The 20664-nt window shown below is 35.6% G+C and overlaps 1 protein-coding gene across 2 annotated transcripts in view; it reads left to right on the top strand.

Annotated features, from left to right (window-relative positions):
- DOK6 (docking protein 6) overlaps positions 1-20664 on the top strand; it is a 359455-nt gene that overhangs the window by 209865 nt on the left and 128926 nt on the right. For both annotated transcript variants that reach the window (XR_015727578.1, XM_045790250.2), the window contains exon 5: positions 1641-1830. Coding sequence is in view for 1 of the 2 variants with exons in the window: in XM_045790250.2 (XP_045646206.1) it covers positions 1641-1830 (190 nt within the window). In the remaining variant the exon portion in view is untranslated. The remainder of the gene's footprint in view (positions 1-1640; positions 1831-20664) is intronic.

Here is a 20664-nt window from a genome sequence, read left to right as displayed (position 1 = left end):
TTTGATTGGCTACTTGTAATCCTATTGGAGTGGGAATTGTGGTGGCAATGTGAGTGATGTCTTTAATGGGAAATATTGAGATTTTACTCCATTGCACACAAGAATTTTAAGATTTATAGTGTGTGTGTGTGTATATATATACATATATATACTTTTTATTGCAGATAATTAATGGGGCAGTGATCCTTCTTCATTTTTTCAGCTATATACCTTGTTCTCCTTTCTGTAGGAAATGGATGTGAAATCCATATACATATTAGTTTTATGGGTCAATGATCTAAGTAAAAAATTGAATCATTAGATTATTTGGACAAAAATATCTAGACACTTGAATATAAATATTGTCCATATGGTTACTAAATTTCAAGCTATCGTGCTTAAATTCAACTTAACCCATTGAGAATCTGAATTTTTTTTTTTTTTGGCATCAGCAAAGCAATACTCCACAAAGTACCTGCCACAGAAAAGATTCTTTCTGTTATACAGACAATTCCAGCTTAGTACCAGCAAGCATTCAGTGTTTAAGATCGTGGCATTATGATGGATGATGGCACATTCCTAAACATATTAATTCTTTTCCAACTACAGCTGCACCATTATGCCTCTCAAAATCATTAATTCAACAGCACTGCCTATCAAGCATGATTCACAATTAAATTCAAACTCACAAAGATGTATCTATCAATAACTCTTAAACTTTTTGTTATCGTGACATTATTTTTTTATAATTCCTCAATTCTTGTGGTGCATATTCATCATGGGATATATTTATCATTCATATAATTAACCAATATTTATTAATTACTTACTATAAACCAAGAATACAGTGCTAGGAATTAGGGATATTTTATAGGATACTTTATAGGTCATACCAAGTTCTTTGCTTCCTGGAAATTATGAACTAACCTTATTTTTTATGAAGTGCATCTAATGCTTTTAAATGGGGATCAGGGGCTGAGAATTTTGCAGTAGCCTTTGAGATACACAAAAAATTATAAAGCAAGATTTGGAATCATTGTCTAACAATCAGACTTTGAACTCTAGAATGTCCAAGAATGAAAGTGACTGTGTTTTTATTTTGCTTACCAAAACAGTATCTGAGGTCCTGCCGAAAGTAGTAACGAGTATCTGCATTTATGTGCCGAATTTGACTGTGAACACAATGTATTATGAGAGTCAGTCTAAGTGTGCATTAAATACTTCATAACACAAAAGTAAAATGGAGTAAATTCCTGCTTAAATTAAATAAGACATTCCTTGCAGGAGTTAGGTATATGATATGCATTTAAGGTTGTGTGAAGAAGCAGACAGTAAGCATTATTTTGGCAGAGACCTCACTTAGCTTTTACCCTTACGTTTCCATGGTACAATTTAACCATTTCATCCTCTTCATAGAGAATATATGCAACACAGTGTAGAATGAGTGAGTCAACAAACTAATGAGTAAGAATATTTTAATTAGCTCATTTTCTCATACATCCAATGGGAAAGGGTAGTGTTTTGTACTGTGTATCAATGTTCCCAAGGGACATAGTAATGCTTTCTAAAGGTTGTAGGGTAGGTATATAAATAATACAGTGCTACCATCAAGAGTCAGACCTCTTTTCACTTAATTTGCTTCATTCTTTGTTTCTTTGCAGAGAGATTCAATGTCTATCTTATGCCTACACCAAATCTGGATATTTATGGTGAATGCACAATGCAGATCACTCATGAGAATATCTATCTCTGGGATATCCACAACGCCAAAGTCAAACTGGTGATGTGGCCTCTCAGCTCCCTGAGGAGATATGGACGGGACTCAACGTGGTTTACCTTTGAGTCAGGAAGGTAAGCTCTAAGTGCCACAACCAACATCAGGAGGTGGGTGACAAATAGACACCTGAAGGACAGGTTCTGTTCACTAGTGCCCAGGATCACCGCTGTTTTTGGAAAGGGTAGAAATCACCAAATATATAATTTCTTCAGATTTTTGCTGATAATCTATGACAGGTTAATTACCCCATTTAAAACAGTTCAGTCTTTTACACTGACCGCAAACTAATTTCATAATTATTTTAATCATGTAATATATTTTATGATATTATTATAATACTGTATTTTTGGTGTATCCTATAATACTTTCAGTGCAGTAGGATTCCCATGGAATTCAACATGTCGCTTTATAAGCACAAAAATTTGAAAGGACTTTTATATTAAATTGTTTATATATTACTTTTTAGGTTTCAGATATGTTAATTCAAAATTCATTTATCCAGATTTTTATGTTAATAACATTAATTAAGTGTAAATGTTAATTCAGAGTGAGTGAAGAAATGTTGGCAAATCTGTAGTATATGAAATGCATAACCCAGATTTTAAGTAGAATATGTCAAATCAAATACATTGGTTTCTTGGTCATAGCATATGGTTGGAATCCATAAATGTCTTAAACGAATGCTTGTTTCATAATCATTATTTACAGACATGAGTTTAGACATCAGCTTCAACCAGCTAAATGAATGTCTTTGTGCAGTGACCCGTTGTGATGTTGCTGTCATTCGTCCAAGACAAGACCTACTTAGAATTGGGGATTCTGTATAAGAGATGTTTAATGTAGTAGTCTTCACACTGGGAACATGATTTATACATTCTGAACATGTATTATAAGACAATTATAATGAAGTTTTGTTGTACTTGATACAGCAATTTTAATTTCATAACTTTATTCTTACAAAACTATTATATACTTATTCAAGGTCAGATTCTAATAATATCCATCTAGGTTAGGCCAAGGCCATATGTCTTTTAAAACGTTAAGGAAAAAACCTGAGCTGAGCTGAAGTAATTTTACCAGTCTGGACCCTTTTTTCTAGGTAATATTAAGCCCTCTCTCACACTGATTTCTCTAAGAGCCTCCAATTCTATGTTTACTTAGTGGCTATGAGTTCACTCAACTGTCTATTTTCAGTCTGCCTAGATCCTGACAGTAATAATAGTAATCAAATTCTAGATATCTATTAGGAAATGAAAATTCTCTTAAGAAAATGAATATTTTTAGGTATATACACTATTTTAAAAATTATGTGGTTATGAAAAAGGAATTACAACTTATTCACTGGCCTAAGGTTTATGATACACATTTTTTTTTTTTTTACTGGCCATAAAAGTTAGTGTATGTTTGGAAAAAGTAATGGCTTATTTTCATTATGTAATAACATTGCCTCCAGAATTCCCTCCTTTGGATTTTTCTGCTAGGTATTCCTATTTGTCTATATTTTTTTAATGTTCATTATTGACATAGAGTTGACATACAATGTTATATTAGTTTCAGGGTTGCAACATAACGTTTTGACAATTCTGTCCATGATTCAGTGCTCACCATGATAAATGTGTCACTATTTGTGATCATACAATGTTATTACAATATTATTGACTATATTCCCTGTGCTGTACTTTTCACCTCCATGACTCACTTATTTTATTTTACAACTGGAAGTATGTACCTGTTAATCCCCTTCACCTATTTCTCCCATTCCCCTACCCTCTTCCTTCTGGCAACCACCAGTTTGCTCTCTGTATTTATGCATCTGCTTCGGTTTTTTGTTTGTTCATTTGTTTTGTTTTTTTTAGATTCCACATATAAGGGAAATCGTATGGTATTTGTCTTTCTCTATCTGACTTATTTCATTTAGCATAATACCCTCTAGGTCCATCCATGTTGTCGCAAATGGCAAGATTTCGTTCTTTTTTTGTGGCTGCGTCATATTCCAGTGGGGTGTGTGTGTGTGTGTGTGTGTACACACCACATCATCTTTTTCCACTCATCTATGAATGGACCTTTGGGTTGCTTCTACATCTTGGTTATTACAAGTAATGATGTATTAAATGTAGGGGTACATGTATCTTTTTGAATTAGTGTTTTCATTTTCTTTGGGTAAATACCCAGCAGTGGCATTACTGGATCATATGATATTTCCATTTTTAATTTCTGAGGAACCTCCATATTGTTACCTGTCTATTCCCTCATTTCAGAAGGCATCTGCTCAGGATTTTAAATAACAAGTAAGGTTTTTTCTTTTTCTTTTCTGGTGGTTATGTAGAATTTTCATTCCATTTGTACCTGTCCAACAGTTTTTGCCAATTTCTTGTTCCTCCTAAGTCTATAAGGGGGACGTACTGGCTCTCCACAGTGATTAAATTGATATTCTCGACCAAAATATCAAATTACCTGATATGTAACTTGGCTTATCTGACAGTCAATATTAATTGGTCTTCTATGATCTTGGTAATTTTTAATAATCTTAAGGTACATTAAAAAAAACAAAATATCCCAGAGTAGGTAAAGCCTATAATCCTCAAGTTTTTTCTGTTTTATTTTTGTTTTGCTATTTGTTTAGTTTTGTTGGTTTAGGAGATATTTTTTTCTACATTTTTTGTTTGTCAGAATAACTTCTTAAAAAATAAATAACAATATTTAAAAATCATCTTGACACACACACTCCTACCTGCCCTGGGAATCAGAGAGAACGAGATTTAGGTCATAGCTCTGTCACTTGTTAATAACTTAGCATGGGGCATTTGACCCGTCTGTCTTCTGGTTTTCTTCTTTGTATTAGAATTATAAACTCTACTTCCTACATAAATTTGGAGAGATTAAGTGAGTTTGTGACTATGAAGCAGCACCGGGCACAGTATTGTCACATAATGGGCATTTAAGAAATTGTGATTATGTACTCTTCCTCAGAAATCATATAATCTGTGAAGGTATATCCTCGGCCAAACACTGGCAGTGTGAGGAGAGATAAGCCAAGCAAAAAGCTTGAGAGAAGCCAGCATTCAAATACTGAAATGATCACTAGAAACTTGATGTCTAAGACTAAAAATCAGTGTTACCTGTCATGAGTCAGGAATTTGAGATGAAAATGGGACTCGTGCAGCAAGACTGGAGTACAAATAAGGGGAAAATACTGAATGGCTGTCTTTATGCTAACTGGTGCTTGGAGCATAATTTTATGGGTTACTAGGTGCCTATTTCATTGAAGAGTCAGGAGATATACAAGAACTCTCTAATTTACTATGTGTAATACTTTGGAAAGAGTTACACTCCAATAGTATTGCTGTGGGAAAATCAGAGTGTAGAGCAATGAAAATCAAACTTCCTTACTCTTAAGTAGATTAAGGGAAAAACCTAAAGGAATCTTAACAAAAAGCTACTAGAACTAAGAAGTAAATTTAGTGAGGTTACAGCATATAAAGTCAATATTAAAAAATCAGTTTTATTTTATTTACAAGCAATGCATAATTGAAAGGGAAAATGTTTTTAATATCTCTTATAATGTCTTAAAAATATGAAATATATATAGGTTGTTTTAACAAAATATGTGTGAGACCTGTACATTGAAAACCACAACATATGGCTGAGAGTAATTAAAGAAGACCAAAATAAATGGAGATCTATACCATGTTTGTGAATTGGAGGATGCTGTATTCATAAGATAACAATCCTCCAAATCAATGTATAGTTCATTGTAATCTCAATAATAATCCGAAATGACTTTTCTAAATTAAATGACGAGTTGATACTAAAATGTATTTGGAGTTGCAGAAGACCTAGAGTAAGCCAAAATAATTGGGGGAAAAATGTATTTGATGGATTTCTACTACCTGATTTTAATACTTGTTATAAAGCTACAATAATCAAGATGGTGTGATATTGACATAAGGATAGACCTAACAATCACTGGAAAAGAATGAAAAGTTCAAAATAGACACCACATATATGGCCAGTTTATTTATTTTTTAATATGCTGCAATAATTCAATGTGAAAAAGAAATAAATGGTGCTAGAACGACTGGATACCCATTAAGGAGAAAAACGAACAGCACTTACCTCACTGCCATGGACTGAATTGTGCCCACCTCCTCCTCCTGCAATATTCATATAGCGAAGTTCTCATCCAAGTGTGACGGTATTTGGAGATGGGGCCTCGGGGCCTTTGGAAGACAATTCAGTTTAAATGAGATCATGAAGGTGGGCCCATCATGGTAGGATTAATGTCCTTTCAAGAAGAGATACCAGAAAGCTTGTTCTCTCTCTCCTGCCATGTGAGAACACAGGGAGAAGGTGGCCATCTACAAGACACAAAAAGAGTCCTAACCAGAAACTGACCATGCCGGCACTTTCATCTTGGACTTCCAGCCTCCAGAACTATGAGAAAATAAATTTCTGTTCTTTAAGCCCCCTGTCTACAGTATTTTGTTATGGCAGCTCGAGCTAATACACTTCACCATACCCCTCAAAAAACTCCAAATGGATATATGGACTTAAATGTAAAAGCTAAAATTACAAAATTTATAGAAGAAAATATAGGGAAATATTTCTAACCTTGAAATAGGCAGGTATTTCTTAAATATTAAACTGAAAGCACAATCAAAAAAATATTGCTAATTTAGGCTTCCTCAAAAATAACAATATCTGATCTTCAAAAGACATCCTATAGAAAATGAAGGGAAAAAATGAGAAGGCAAACCATAGACAGGGGAAAAAAAATTCACAAATCCTGTATCTGACAAAGAATTTTTATTTGTAATCTTAAAGAATTCTTACATCCCAAAATAGGAAGACAAATAATCCATTAATAAAATAGGCAAAAAAATTGGACAGGTTATAAAAGAAGATATGCTGATAAACCGTACCAGCAAGAAAAGATGCTTATTATCATCTTTAGTCATGAGGAAATACAGATTAAAACCACAAAAGACACCAATACATTCTCTCCCCTGCCAAAAGACAAAATAAAACAAAACCTTGACCCTGTCGAGTGGAGAAGGAACAACTCTTACTCAGTCTCATTGATAATGTGAGTGGGAAAAAGAACACCCTTTCAAGTGATAGTTTGGCATTTTTTTGTGTGTGTGCCATATGACAGAGCAATTTCACTTCTAGATATTTACCCACCAAAGCAACATATAAATACTTGTGTTGGGAGAGTTATTCATAAGGGTCAAAAACTGGAAACAATCTAAAAATGGTCATCAGTACATGAGTGGAAAGACAAATTATAATGTAGTTATACAAGGGAGTACTACCTACCAGTGACTCGCAACATGGTTAAATCTCAAAAACTTTATTCTAAACAATATCTATGATTTCATTTCCAGAAAATCCTACAAGAGGCAAAACTTAACTGGTAGTGACAGAAAGCAAATCAGTGGTTGCCTGTGTTTGAGGTTGGGGTTGGGAAAGAATGGACAGCAAAGGGGCACTAAGGAAATTTGGGGAGTGATGAAAAATGTCCTGCATTCTGACGTTCATGAAAAAACATGGAACTGTTTACTAAATATTGGTATTATTATATGCAAATTATACTCAAGTGTTTTCAACATGAAAAAAGTTGTTGGGAAAGAAAATAGAACATTAACAGGAATTATGTTATATTCTTTCATACCGTTTGGATGTTTGGCAATGAGCATTGTTACTTTTATAATAAAACACTTTCTCTGGAAGGAATGGGGCCAAGAAAGGAAAGAGAGCCTCAGCATTGTCTGGACAAGGAGTCTTGAAGCTGTGAGATACAACTAGGCTTTTATTGCTAGAGAGGTACTACAAGGTCAGAAATCTGTTTTTGTAACCTGGCCAGGTGTTACACTTTCTACATTGTGTATGTAAATCTCCATTGTTCCCCTTAGTATTGAGAATTATTTTTTTTAGATACCTATATTGTCTGATTAAAAAGTTAATACAAGCTTTTGAAGGAGATGTTGGAAAGAAAAGCTTAAAATCACTATACTCTTTTCATCTTAAGATAACTGCTTTTAATATTTTGATGTACTTCTTTCCAGTGTATTTTAAAGTCAATGCAAGTAAAGATATTTATCCTCATTTTCACTTAATATTATACCAAGAAGTAATCTCTGAGTCCTTTAAGATCAAGATTCAAATGGCTGTATGGCCTCTGAACATACAGCTATGCCATCATTAATTTAACATTAAGAAGTTTCCAAAATAAACTGATATAAATAAAGCCACACTGACCATCTGTGAAAAGTTGTGCAAAACTCTGATTATTTCCTTAGCAAAGCCTTTTTAAAGGCTTCCTGGGTCAAAGGATGTGAATGTTTTCAAGGTTCTTCACAATATAGCAAATTGCGTTCAAGGAAAGTAGTGTCAATTCATACATCCCCTAATGGTACAAAGAGAATGCTCTTTGTGACCCTACAACCACAAGCATTAAAACGATGATTTAGGATGTTTCTATTTTGATCAAGGACTTTGATAGTTCTTTCTCTCTTTTTTTTTTTTTCTTTTCTCTTTTTGTTTGTGTCTTTATGATTGGAGGTCTGGCTTTGCATATACTGTTCATTTGTATTTTTTTCCTTCTCTAAATTTGGATGTCCTTTGCTCTTTAATAATTGGACTATTGACCATTATTCTATGCATCTATTTTGTAAATTCCAGACTACCTCACTCTTGTTAAAGAGAGTCAAAGGTGGAAGGTTTGCCCATGCTTGATCCAGAGAAATAAAAGTAAGACATTGTATTCCCTGCTCAGGACTGGGGCTTAGGGAGAGAGAGGAGGGCATGGATGATGAAGACAATTTAAAGGACAGATTGGCAAGTGAGACCCAGCCAGTCATCCTAGCAGATGAAGATCTGTATTTCCTGGGTTTTATCTTATTAGCTTTTTGCAGAAAGCATATTACTTGGTAGCAATTTCTAGCCGTTTATTTATACTACTACATGTATTGGAAAGTAATAAATTGGGTATGTCAAAATACTCTTTTTCACTGACAGGCTTTTTTTCAAATGCATTGTTAAATTCCACTGTACCAACAAAATGTAAAAATAAATAGTAGGGGAGGATCTAAACCGTTCTTTCTGGAGGAACATACCTCACACATCCTCATAATTATAATCATACACCATAAACTTCAGGGAGCACATGGCAGGTATGAGAACAGAAAGAGAACAAGGACCAGGAAGATTTCAGTGGGAATTGTCCCTGGAGACGCATGGTGTTTGGAAGATGAATTCATGGTCTCATGCCAGCTTAGAGCAATCACTCTTTTACCATGATGATTATAAGTTTGCATTTTAAGAGTAAAAAGCAACCGATTTGCTATGCAGCGTATTTTTTCCTCAAAAAATCAGAAAAGCTCTCCAGACCTGCAGAGGAAGTCATAGGATTCCTGATTATGTGCAATTTTATCCTGTGAAAGACAAAATTATGTTTTTAACTGCTGATGTGGCATCTTCACTTCATTCAACCTCATAAATATTGTAAGCAAACATCAGAATGGGTTCAAATGGCTGCATAACAAAATTCAAGTGAGCCCCAAATCCTCTTTTTTATAAAATTATTGTTCAAAACATAACCTCCCTATTCAGCACAATGCTTAATATCACAAAATCGGCCCTTAAAATATATATCTTACTAATTTTGATAATATCTTTATTTAGAAGCTTAGGAAAAATCTGGTTACAGATTTTAACAACTGGAAATGTAAAACATTGCTTATTACAGTGTAGTCCTTTTGTGAAGATGGTTAATGGAAGCAGTTTTGTGTGCTATAATCAAGCATTCTGTGATGTCACAGGTAGACATAATTTATTCCTAAACCTTTTGATTCACAAACAGAGAGAGAAATCCTTCCTTCTCTACTGCATGATAAATTAGTTAAAGGGAAAGGTAGGGCAGAGAGCTCTTAAATAGGACATCAGACTATGTTCAGATATATATATATATATTGAACTGTATCAAAATTTAAAACTTGCCTCTGTAAAAGATACTTTTAAGGGAATTAAAAGATAGGACAGTTCTGGAGAAAAGATTTGGAAGTCACATATTTGACAAAGAATTTGTATCCAGAATATATAAAGAACTTCAAAATTTAATAAGAAAAAAACACAACCTGTAATTTAAAAAACAGGCAAAGCATTTGAGCAGACATTCCTTCAAAGATGTTATATAGTTGACCAATAATCACACTAAAAGTTGCCAAACCTAATTAGTCGTTAGGGAAATACAAATTAAAATCACAATGAGATACAACTCTCAACTTATTTTTATGGCTAAAATTAAAAGGAAAAGTCTGACAGTACTGAGTGCTGACAAGAATACACAGCAAATCGAACTCTCATATATGTATTGGTGAAAATGCAAAATAGTGTAGCCATTTAGGAAAGCAATTTTGACATATTTTTATATGAAATAAGTATACACTTCACCTATGACCAAGCAATGCTAATCTTAAGTTACTTCCTCATGAAAAGTAAAAATATATGCTCATAAAAAAACCTTGCACATGAGTAGCCATTTTATTCATCATTGCCAAAAACTGGACAAATCAAATGCCCTTCATCGATTGGATATGCTGTGGTAAATCGATAAATAGAGTGATAGCAATAATTCAACTGATAGAATTATATAGGTGTATCACAAATGCATTATTCTAAAGGAAAGAAGACAGATCCAAAAGACAGCATACTCTGTGAGTACATTTATATGATATTCTGGAAAAAGCAAAACTATAGCAATAGAAAATAGACCAGCATTGCCAGTTGGTAGGGTGCAGAGAGGGATTGACTACAAAGCAACAACATAAGGGAAATTTGGGGAATAATGAAACTGTTCTTTATCTTGATTGTGGTGGTGGATATGTAACTCCATACATTTGTCAAAACCCATAGAACTGTATAGCATAAAGAACAAATGTTACTATATGTAAATTTTTTTTAAATTTAAGAGTAAATTTTTAAAAGGAAAGAGTTTCTCATATATGGTCAATTGATTTTTGACAAAGGTACCAAGACCATTCAATGGGGAAAGGGCAGTCTTTTCATAAATTGTGCTGGAGAAACTAGATATCTAAATGTAAAAGAATGAAGTTGGCCCCTTACTTATCACCATACAAAAAAATTAACTCAAAATTAATCAAAGACATAAATGTAAACCTGAAACTTGACAACTTTTAGAAGAAAACATGGGGGGAAAATCACAGCTTTGGATTTGGCATTGATTTCTTGGATATAACACCAAAGGCATAGGCAACAAAAGAAAAAAAAAATAGACAACTTGGATTTAATGAAAATTTAAAGAATTTGTGTATCAAAAGACAATATAAACATAATAAAAAGACAACTCACAGAATGAGAGAAAATAAGTACAAATCATATATCCAATAAGGGATTAATATCCAGGATATATGGAGAACTTCTAAAACTCAACAACTACAAAACAACCCAATTTTTTAGATGAGCAAAGACTCACATAGATATTTCTCCGAGAATATATACAAATGACCAACAAGTACATGAAAAAAATACTCAGTATCACTGATCTTAGGGAAATGCAAATGCAAACTGCAATAAGATATCACCTCACACCCAACAGAAGTGCAATTATCAAAAAAAAAAAAAAAAAACAAATTGGAGCCCTGCAGTGTTGATGGGAATGTAAAATGGTAGAACAGCTATGGAGAACAGTATAGAGGTTCCTCAAAATGTTAAAAATACAATTACCATATGATCCAGCAATTATACTTCTGAGTATACACCCAAAAGAACTGATAGTAGGTCTCAAAGAGATATTAGTATACTCATGTTCATAGTGGCATTATTCATAAAGCTAAAATCTGGAAGCACCCACTGTCCATTGATGAATAAATGGATTTTAAAAACATGATATATACATATAATGGAGTATTATTCAGCTTTTTAAAGGAAAAAATTCTGACATCTATTCCAACATGGATGAACCTTGAGTAAATTATGCTACGTGGAATAAGCCAGTCATTAAAAGATGAATGTTATATGATTCTGCTTATATGAGGTACTTAGAGTAGCCAAAATCACAGAGACAGAAAATAGAATAGTGGTTGTCAGGAGCTGGGGGAGAAGGAATGGGGAGTTACTGTTTAAGGGATACACAGTTTCAAATTACAAAATGAAAAGAGTGATGGGGATGGATAGTGGTGATGGTTGTACAGTATTATGAATGCTTAACACCACTAACTGTATACCTAAAAATAGTTACAACAGCCAATACAACATTGAAGAAAAAGAACAAAGTTGGAAGACCTACACTACCCAGCTTCAAGACTTACTATAAAAGTAATTAAGACTGTGGTCTTGATGAAAGAATACATAAATAAATCAGTGGATTAGAATAAACAGCCAAGAAATAGACCCACATAAGTAAAGTCAACTGATCTATGACAAAGTAGCAAAGGCAAGACAATGGACAAGGAGCTTACACACTTTGCAAACATTAACTCAGAAATGGATCATAGACCTAAATGTGAAATGCAAAACTATAAAACTCCTAGAAGATAGCATAAGGAGAATACCTCAGTGAACTTGGGTATGGCAACGACATTTTAGGTACAACACCAAATGCAGGATCCATGAAAGAAGTAACAATAAGCTGGACCTCATTAAAATTAAAGACTTCATGCTTTTCAAGAGACAATGTCAAGAGAATGAGAAGACAAGCCACAGACTAGGAGACGGCATTTGCAAAAGGCACATCTGATAAAGGACTGTTATACAAAGAACTCTTAAGGATCAACAATAAGAAAACAAAACCCAATTGAAAAACAGACCAAATGACCTAAACAGACACTTTGTTCAAGAAGATAAGGAAATAAGCATCTGAAAAGGTGTTTCACATCATATGTCATCAAGAACATGCAAATTAAAACAATAATTAGCTATCACTACACATCTATTAAAATGGCCAAAATTCTGAACACTGACAATACCAAATGCTGGCAAGGATGTGGAGCAACAGGACATCTCTTTCATCGCTGGTGGGAATGCAAAAATGGTACAACCACTTTAGAGGACAATTTGACAGCATCTTATAAAACTAAACACGCTCTTACCATACAATCCAGTAATCACATTCCTTAGTATCTACCCAAAGGAGTTGAACATGTATATCCATACACAACCATGCACATGATATTGCTAGCAGCTTTATTCATAATTTCCAAAACTTGGAAGCAACCAGGATGTCATCTTTCAGTAGGTGAATGGATTAAAAAAAAATGTGGTCTATGCAGACAATGGCATATTTTTCAGCACTAAAAAGAAATGAATTATCAAGCAATGAAAAGACATGGAGAGATCTTAAATTGCATATTAGTACGTGAAATTTAATTTGAAAAGACTACTCACTATATGATTCCAACTATATGACATTGTGGGAAAGCAAAGCAATGACACAGAAGAAAAGAGCAGTCAGTGGTTCCTAGGGGTTAGGGGGATGGATAGGCAGAGCACAGAGGATTTTTAGGGTACTTAGAATGCTCTAGATGATACCATATTGATGGATTCATGTTATTATGGATTAGCCTAAACCCGCAGAATGTACAACACCAAGAGTGAACCCTAATGTAAGCTATGGGCTTTGGGTGATTTTGATGTGTCAGTGGAGGTTCACCAATTGTAACAAATGTCCCATTCTGGTGGGGGATGTTGCTAATGAGAGAGACTATTTATGTGTGGGTGCAGGAAGTATTATGGGAAATCTCTGTACCTTCCCCTCATTTTTGCTGTGAACCTGAAACTACTCTAAAAAATTGTCTTAATAAAAAAAGTTACATTGTACATGTTAAATATATACAACTTTTGTCTATTATACCTCAGTAAAGCTGGGAGGGAAGAAATCTAGTGTCTGGAAATGTTGAAACATATTTTTGTTCTGTGTTTTATACTAGTATCTTTTCTAGTAATCTAATACCTCATTGTGTCAAAAGATATGATAGATTTCCAACATCTACTGGTAATTTCTGCTAGAAACAAGGAACATTCACAGCCCAAGTGTTTCTTTTGACCTGCATCATGAAACCTGAGATGTGTTAGTAAAGCTACTTTATAGTGGAAGAACGTATGTTTTTCCAGCACTATTAGCACTATTGGGTTAAAATACCAGTTCTTCTATATATTAGGCAAATTGATTTTCATCTTTGGTTTTATACTTCTCATTTGTGACAATAAGGAAGGGAATACCTTTCTTGTAGCTTTTTGTGATGTCTGTGAGAAATAGCAAGTGTTAAATATATTCATTGCTCAAAATATTTAGGGCTTTTCCCCCTTTTTTTAAAGATTTTATTTTATTTTATTCTATTTTACTTTTGAGAGAGAGAGAGCACAAGTGGGGGGGGTACAGAGGGAGAGGGAGAAGCAGACTGCCTGCTGAGCAGGGAGCCCTCCATGAGGCTTCATCTCAGGACCCTGGGATCATGACCCCAGCCAATGGCTGCCGCTTAATGTACTGAGCCACCCAGGTGCCCCAGGTTTTTATTTTTCTCTTTTAATCTTTAACGTCTTCTGATCTGTTTTATTTATGATAATTAAAATTATTTAATTTAGTAAATTTACAGTTTTTAAAAAATCAAATGATCTGGAAACTATAAAATGATGAAAATCTAAACAAAAATTTTAAAAGGACTGGAAGCCTGGGTGGCTCAGTTGGTTAAGAGTCTGCCTTTGGCTCAGGTCATGATCCCAGGGTCCTGTGATGGAGTCCCACCCACATTGGGCTCCTTGCTCAGTGGGGAGCCTGCTTCTCCCTCTGCCTGCCACTCTCCCGCTTGTGCACTCTCTCTCTGACAAATAAATAAAATGTTTTTAAAAAAATTTTTCAAGGGGAATAGAGAAACAACTGTTTCAAAACAGCTGATTTGGGGGACACCTTGGTGGTGCAGTCGGTTGAGCATCTGACTCTTGATTTTGGCTCAAGTTGTGATGTCAGGGTCATGGGAGCTTGGCCTTGGGCTCTGTGCTCAGTGCACAGGTGGCTTGGGTTTCTCTCTCCCTCTCTCTCTGCCCCTTCCCCTCCTCCTCAAATAAATACTTTTTTTAAAAAAAGCAGCTGATTTTGACACAATTTCAGTTTCCTTCACAACGTGAAAATTTTGTTTTTTTTCTTTAGTCTTTTGCTGATGCTATAAAACAAACAAAAACATAATTCTAAATCTTTTAAGTTTAGTGAAATACATACTAGCTTAAAATGTACATGATGAATTAATTACTCTCATGGTCACATGTGTGACCCTAACAGATAAAGATACTGATGAGTTCACAATCTTTATCTAGAATTTATTCAACACCAAGAAAAATATTGTCTTGTGTATGTAAGTGGAGATATAATTTTGATTCTCTTCCCAGATTTTTGTTGTGGGAGGTTTAACATCTGTCCATCAAAACTAGATGACCTGAGTGCACATGTATCAATCTGTTGATTTTTTTTTTAAAGAGCAAACTATTACAATTTTTAAAATGTGAAAAATTTAACATTCAAGTCAGTGGCAAGTTCATTTGACTAATGGAGAACTAGAATATTTTCATTTGTGTGGGATTTTGATAGGACTATGGCTGTTTAATTGAAAAACAAACAAAAAATAATTAAAAATAATAAAAAAGGAAAAAAAGAAAAACAACCACTTTAGCCCTTCTTTCCTCCCCAGTCCATCAGCCTCCCAGTGTTGTGATGCTTATGAGTGTGGTTATCACTGGCATTAAAATAAATGAACCCTAAATCACAAGATTGATCTTGAGTGACATCTTAATTCACTTTGAAAATTCAGAAATCGATCAAAGTACCTTGGATACAATAGTGATATGTGCATCACCTCCAGAGGTGACCACTTTCCCAGATGGAATCCCTTTGTATGTTTATATTCAGCACATTTGTTAAAACACAATCTCTGTTTTATATTAACACTCTGCAGCTGAAACCACAAAATCATAGCCTGGTGTTTTAGCTTTCTTCATGGAAGAATGTTGATTCTTCAAAGGAAGGGACCCTTTTTGATTCTCCCTATATTGCCTTGGACAGTGACATGAATGTAAAAATAGGTGTTTGCTGAATTTAATCAACCCTTATATATGTGTTTCATCTGATAGCTTTCAAAGCCCTCGTTTCAAAGTATATTATTTCATTTTATGCCCATATCAGCACAGAAGGAGGACATAACAGAAACATTTTTATCAAGTTTTCATGGATGAGAAAATCAAGTCTCAGAAAGGTTAATAAAGTGTCACTGAGGTCACATGGAAAGTAAGTGGCTGGCAGATGCAAAAGTCTAGTCTGAGTTTGTCTGATTCATGCTCCCATGTTTTATCACACCGTGATTGCTCAGAGAACAACGATCTAGTGCTATGATCTGAATGTCTGTGTCCCCTCCCAAATTCACACGTTATTAGGAGGTGGGGCCATTGGGAGGTGAGTTAAGTCAAAGCCTACTGGAGCCCTTCATGAATGGGATTTACTGCCCTTATAAAAGAGACCCAAGAGGGGTCCTGTCCACCATGTGAGGACAGAGTGAGAAGACGGCCATCTAGGAACCATTAAGTCTTACCGACAGCAGATCAACCTGTGCCATGATCTTAGTCTTATAGCTACCAGAACTGTGAGAAAAAAAGTAAATGTTTTTTGCTTATAAATCACCCAATAGATGCTATGCTGTTACAGCAGCCCAAATGGAGTAAGACCCCTAGCTACTCTTATTTATTTAAAGTTATTAAGCAAGTTAAAGGATTCATTATTAAGATATCCCACAATATATATATATCTAAAGCTCGAATCTAAGTTTACTTGTCTGTGCTGAAGGCACTGCCTATAAGATAAAGACCACATTTTGGCCAGGGGGGTGGGGGTGGGGGGGCATGACTTTATCTGCTTTTCTAACAGTCTCTGCCTATTTCCTTGCTTCTTACTCTGAACTCCAGCAGGGAAGGAAAAAAAAAAAAGGATAATAAAGAATCTCTGTGCTTTGCTCGTGCGTCCAGCCACCCCGAATGCCAGCCACCTGCCACCCGCTCACCGCAGCTTGAGTAATTCCAACTCATTTCCTTCCGTGAACCTTTGCTAAGTTCCTAAAATGGGATCTGCTGCCCTTTTGCTTGGATAGTACTGCTCTCCACTTATTTCCTTGCTCCCCTACTTTTCCAACATCCAGTGCCGTCTGGGGAACCCCATGACCAGTTCCAACAAAGGGCTATGAACAGAGGGATATATGTGTGCTTTATTTTTTGATGCAGGTCCTGTCCTGGTTGCACAAGATAATTGTTCAGAACCAAAGTGTATTAGCATGAGTGAGAAGTTCCTATTGCATTCAACCCCTGAGATTTTGTGTGTTATTTAAGGATAAATCTGTTTGGTCCTAACAGAAATGGATAGCAGGAGGCATGCTGCAGTAATAAATAGCCCTAAAATAAGTACTGTAACAGTGATTGGGTAAGGATAGAAGGAAAATGGTATGGCCACTGGGAGAGTGGTATCACGCAGGGCTAGACATTTGGTGAAACTCTTGCCTCTTGGTGTAATTTATGATAACTTGTGGGCTGACTGCATGTGTAATGAGCTTCTAGATAAGGACAAATTTGTAAGGACAAATAAAAATTAAAAATAAGAGGCTTAATTCTCTCTGTTGAAAATGGGGAGAAGCTTTATCTCCCCGACTTTTTCCAAGAACACTTACTTCAAAAACTTACCATTGTAAGTACTTCTTTCTCTCTTTGAAATAGGTATAAATTCTTCTGAAGACTAAATAGGTCTTTCATCAGCTTTAGGACCCTGGAGTAATTTCTTAAGGACTCAGGAACCAAGTCTTTGAAACATAAACATCAAAGGAGAGAGTACCCCTGGCTTCCAGGTTGTATGGGAGGGTAGGAGCCTAGTGTCAGTGGGCACCTTGCTCCAAATTGCAAAACAACTTTGTCATAAAGCTGTGAGAAGTTTGTTTTTCCTTTGGGTCAAGCCAAGTAGCTGACACACATGGTTGCTCCAATTACCAAGTGAATCTAACATGACTGCATATGGTAAATGGTGCTATCGGGTCCTCTCATTTAAAACTTGTTATTGTTTATCTTGAGAACAGGTAGGTAGTGGGTTATACCTGCTAAGTATAAAAAGGATCAGATGTTTTTCCATCTTTGCAGTCTCTCAGCCAATAGCCTGTGATGCACGTCACATTGTGGTTTAATACATATAAAATAAGAAGTATTCTCTTTCTCTACTATGCTTGTGGAAAGGATTTCTGGATTGGGAGAAGATTTTGTTTTTAATTCTATTTCTCAGGATCAAGGGGGAGAAGTTAGAAAGCAAAATGTTCATAGTGTTGGTTGGCTGGCAAGGTACTATAAAGAAAGGATCTCAGGAAAAAATTGAGAACCTGCAAGCAAAATGGAGAAGGATTTGAAAAATTCAAAACCTTGTAAAATTGGAAAGGATAATTATGTTGAGTCACCACAGAAGAGGAGATAAAAATTAAGAAAGTTTTCAAGTGACAAAAGCAAGTTAAAACAGCCTCAAGGAAAAGCAGATTAAGTGTGTAGTCTCCATACCTTTTGCTAAAACCTCTCAATTGATTAAGGTGTGTCAGGATAAAAAACAGCTTTAGGGGACAGTGCCTAGTATAATCTTTTAATTAGAAAAACGAATGGCCCAGGGTGAAGAATTGATTAAGTGGGTGGTACGCTCAAAGAACTTCATATATGGTCAAGGTAGCACCTTTAAATGGAAAGAGTTTTAGGGAAGAAGAAACAGAATATTAGGGCAAATCTGAGCAGTGTGTCTCAGAAAACACTCACAAGAATAGTGGATATTGCCCTTGGGACATGTGATCAACTAGAATTAAATATATAAGCAACGTAAGAATATTTTGACTAAGTTTTACAGGAGAGGAAATACAAACACCTGAACTAAGGATATTTATGACTTTTTTAGGACTTGATAATCAGATCTCTTACATACACTTGGCAGTGCAGGAAGGACACTGACAAACACGCAGAACCTCGAGGGGACCGTTTCCCCCAGTGTCTAATTCAGATATGGCCAAGGAGGATAGTGAAAAAGGAAAGTTGTCCTGAAGCAGAGGGCAGAGCCAAGGGGGAGGGAGGTTAAGCCAACTCCCCCCAAAGAGCAGAAGGAAGGTCTAGGATCCCTGTGAGCCCTTAGGGTAAGGATCCTCAGGTTATCTGGTAAGCAGCACTTCAGAATTCCCCCGGTGGGTTCTGCTTTGCCTCTGTCTCGTCTTCATTCTGTTTGACAGGGAGCGTTCGCCGTGATAGGCTTCCTTTTCCCCTTGAACCACTGTTCACTGGGTGGGAGTAGGTAGAAGCACTTTTTAGGTCATTCTTTTGGAACCCAGAGACGTCCTCTCTAGAACTGATGCAGCCGTCACCTGCAGACTCTGGACTTTGAGCTAGAATCAATGACTGGGTGGGTTGCTTTTTGGTTTGTTGGGTTTTTTTGGTTTGGTTTGTCATAGGGAAGGATTAAGTGTGTAGGAAGAAGGGAGAAAAGGGCCCTGTGCTGGCCAGAAGAGATGATTGTGGCAGACAGTCGTGCATACCAAATATCCACTGACCCTCCTCTATTTACCTGCCCCTTCGCAGTTAGATGGGGCCATATGAGATAGTATTCGGGACCATGGGCTGCCAATGGCAGTAGCACTCATTGCCCCTGTGCCAAAGTATTTAGATGTCTTGTATTAATCATTTAGGGCTGCATAACAAAATCCCGTAGACTGGGTGGCTTAAACAATAGACATTTATTTCTCACAGTTCTGGAGGCAGAGAGGTCCAAGATCAAGGTGACAGCTGTTTTGGTGCCTTATGAGGGCTCTATTCCTAGCTTGCAGACAGCTGCCTTCTCACTGTGTCCTCACATTGTGGAGAGGTAGGGAGAGGAAACAAGCTCTCTGGTGTCCTTCTTATATAAGGACACTAACCCTATTGGATCAGAGCTACAGTCTTATGACTTCATTTAACCTAATTATCTCCAAAAAGGTCCCAGTTCAAGTACAGCCACATTGGGAGCTGAGGCTTCTACATACGAATTTAGGAACACATTTCAGTCCAGAGCAAAACCACAAGAGAATTTTCTAACATTTTTCTAACACTTTACGTACCGTGGCAACAGCAGTGGTCTACTGTTGAGCTGTCTGAGCCACAAGACATAGCTTGAGTGAGAAATCTGTCTTTGTTGTGTTAAGCCACAGAGATTTGAAGTTAGCATTATTATTATTTTTTAAATTAAGCAGCATAAATTCACTTATTTTCCTAATACAAAACCTTTCTATGATTTCAGTACCCACTCATTAAATCTTTTATTACAATTTCTGCATTATATTGTAATCATCGATTGATCTGCCTCTCCAAGTACCCTATGAGCTCATCGAAGACAGAGATTATGTTTTAGACATCTCTGTTTCTCTAGTTCTTACCAGGTATTTGAAAAATGATCCCAGAGAATAAATGGGGTTTTTGATGTCACGAAAAGATTTAAATCATAATGTTCAATTGACTTTCAGTTACATGTTACAGGGAATAGGGAAGGCTTCCTCCTTAAAAATTTGCATCAGGGATATATGTGATATTTAAACATCATATATCTGTCTAAATTCTTCCTCTGATTCCAAAGAAGTAAAGCTAAAACAAAGCCTTTTAGGAACTTACTGCCTTTTTTTTTTCCTGTGTCTAATTTAGTAAATCTCTTCCTACTATAACGCTGGGACTCACTTTTTCCCCTAGGAGAAAGCATTAATTAAATGACTTAGGAAACTGTTCTTATCAAGAAATGGAGGCTCTGATCTTAATTTTTGCTCCATTAACTTTAAAGTTCAATACATTTTTATTGAACCCACACATACTTAGTGTGAATTGCTTTT

The sequence above is a fragment of the Ursus americanus genome, chromosome 19 (assembly GCF_024610735.1).
Source record: "Ursus americanus isolate L20-20 chromosome 19, mUrsAme1.1.p, whole genome shotgun sequence".
Classification (NCBI taxonomy): Eukaryota; Metazoa; Chordata; class Mammalia; order Carnivora; family Ursidae; genus Ursus; species Ursus americanus.
The sequence above is the reverse complement of the archived record's forward strand: the minus strand, read 5'-3'. Positions and strand labels throughout refer to the sequence as shown.